This window comes from Cyprinodon variegatus, unplaced genomic scaffold (assembly GCF_000732505.1).
Source record: "Cyprinodon variegatus isolate N-32 unplaced genomic scaffold, C_variegatus-1.0 Scaffold317, whole genome shotgun sequence".
In the NCBI taxonomy this organism is placed as follows: Eukaryota; Metazoa; Chordata; class Actinopteri; order Cyprinodontiformes; family Cyprinodontidae; genus Cyprinodon; species Cyprinodon variegatus.
The window spans coordinates 776,951-778,377 of record NW_015150770.1 but is presented as its reverse complement, the minus strand read 5'-3'; the positions used below and the strand labels follow the sequence as shown (position 1 = coordinate 778,377).

Genomic DNA, 1,427 nt, shown 5'->3' with positions numbered 1-1,427 from the left:
ATCCATCCATCCATCCATCCATCCATCCATCCATCCATCAATCCATCCATCCATCATCCATCCATCCCTCCCTCCATCCTCACCTTTAGACCCTGCGGACAGAGCCGTCCTCTTGATGGCGTAGGTTTTCAGGCAGCGGTCAAACATGTCGTCCCACAGCTCCACCACTCCATCCTTCCCTCCCGTCACAAAACCCTGAAACCAGAAGTTTGACTGTGAGAAAAACGAGGAGTTGAGGAGCAGCCGCTGCCTTGGACTGATGAGTGGACACATTTACATCCTCACAACCTTTTTTTTTTATTTATCTTACTTCTTATCGATGACAAACAAACAGATGCAGCATAAACCTCAGTCTGTGTTTTTAATTCTTATTATAACCTTTATCAATCAAACAGGAGGAGAGTTTCAGCAGCTTCACAGATGAAGTTTATTGATTTTAAGAATCAAAGAGAGAAGAAAACCAATTGTACATCATATCCTAGAAACAGCCCCTAACCTGCTGTCACTCTAAACTCTAGATGATCAGGATCTGATTGGAAATTAAACCGATTCCTGGATCATATATCTATAGATCTGATCTGAGTCTGTGCCTCCAGATGACTCTAACTGAACCAGCGGATACAGAACGTTCCAGGAGCTCCATCATCAGGCGGATCCTCCTCACCTTGTCCAGGGACAACATGGCGAACACCGGCCCGTCATGAGCTTTCACCGTCTTCAGCAGCACCGGCTCCTTCCAGATGTAAACGTCTCCGGTGGCGGCTCCAGAGAACACCAGCGCCTCGGTGCGCCCGTAGCACACTGACATCATGGTCTCTGGACGGCCCATGCCCCTGAACGCACCACGCCTGAAGGTCAGGCCCCCGCCTGCCGTACAGTGGAGGGAGAACGTAAATGGAACCTGAACAGATGGTAGTTTCTGCTGAATGCTAGAAAATGTTAATAGTTTATCTGAAACGGAGCTGATTGCACTGATGTAGAGGCTTTGATTAAAATAATCTATAAACTGCTTTCTAGTAGAATTAAACTCTTCATGGTTTATTTAATTTTCTTGCCTAAATTAGATATTTTTTATAGATATGATGTCAAACTGAGAGGAATCTTTGAAGCCGTTAAAAGTTTATCTAAACAGATTTTATAGAAGCTGCAGAGGATGAAATGCACAATAACACTGAAACCGTTTCTACTGAGTTTTACGTTTCTATTGACTCTTCCACTGCAATTTGTACTTATATAAATCATTATGTTTAAAATAACAGGAATTAATTCTGTCAATGCTAAAACATGTTTCCTTCTTTGTGTACAACATCTATTCTATTCAGTTTATTTCTATAGCTCCAATTCCCATCATGTCATCTCAGGTCACTTTCCAGTTCACCAGATCATCCAGTCAGATTGATTCAAAGTTTTCTATCTAAGGAAAACCA

General features: G+C 42.6%; 1 protein-coding gene across 1 annotated transcript in view; it reads right to left on the bottom strand.

The window, feature by feature from the left end:
- Positions 1 to 1,427, bottom strand: part of LOC107090938 (echinoderm microtubule-associated protein-like 6) — a 90,671-nt gene that overhangs the window by 30,813 nt on the left and 58,431 nt on the right. Inside the window, exons 18-19 of the mRNA XM_015384593.1 lie at positions 665 to 929; positions 84 to 195 (exon numbers count right to left, since the gene is read on the bottom strand). Coding sequence (XP_015240079.1) covers positions 84 to 195; positions 665 to 929 — 377 coding nt within the window. The remainder of the gene's footprint in view (positions 1 to 83; positions 196 to 664; positions 930 to 1,427) is intronic.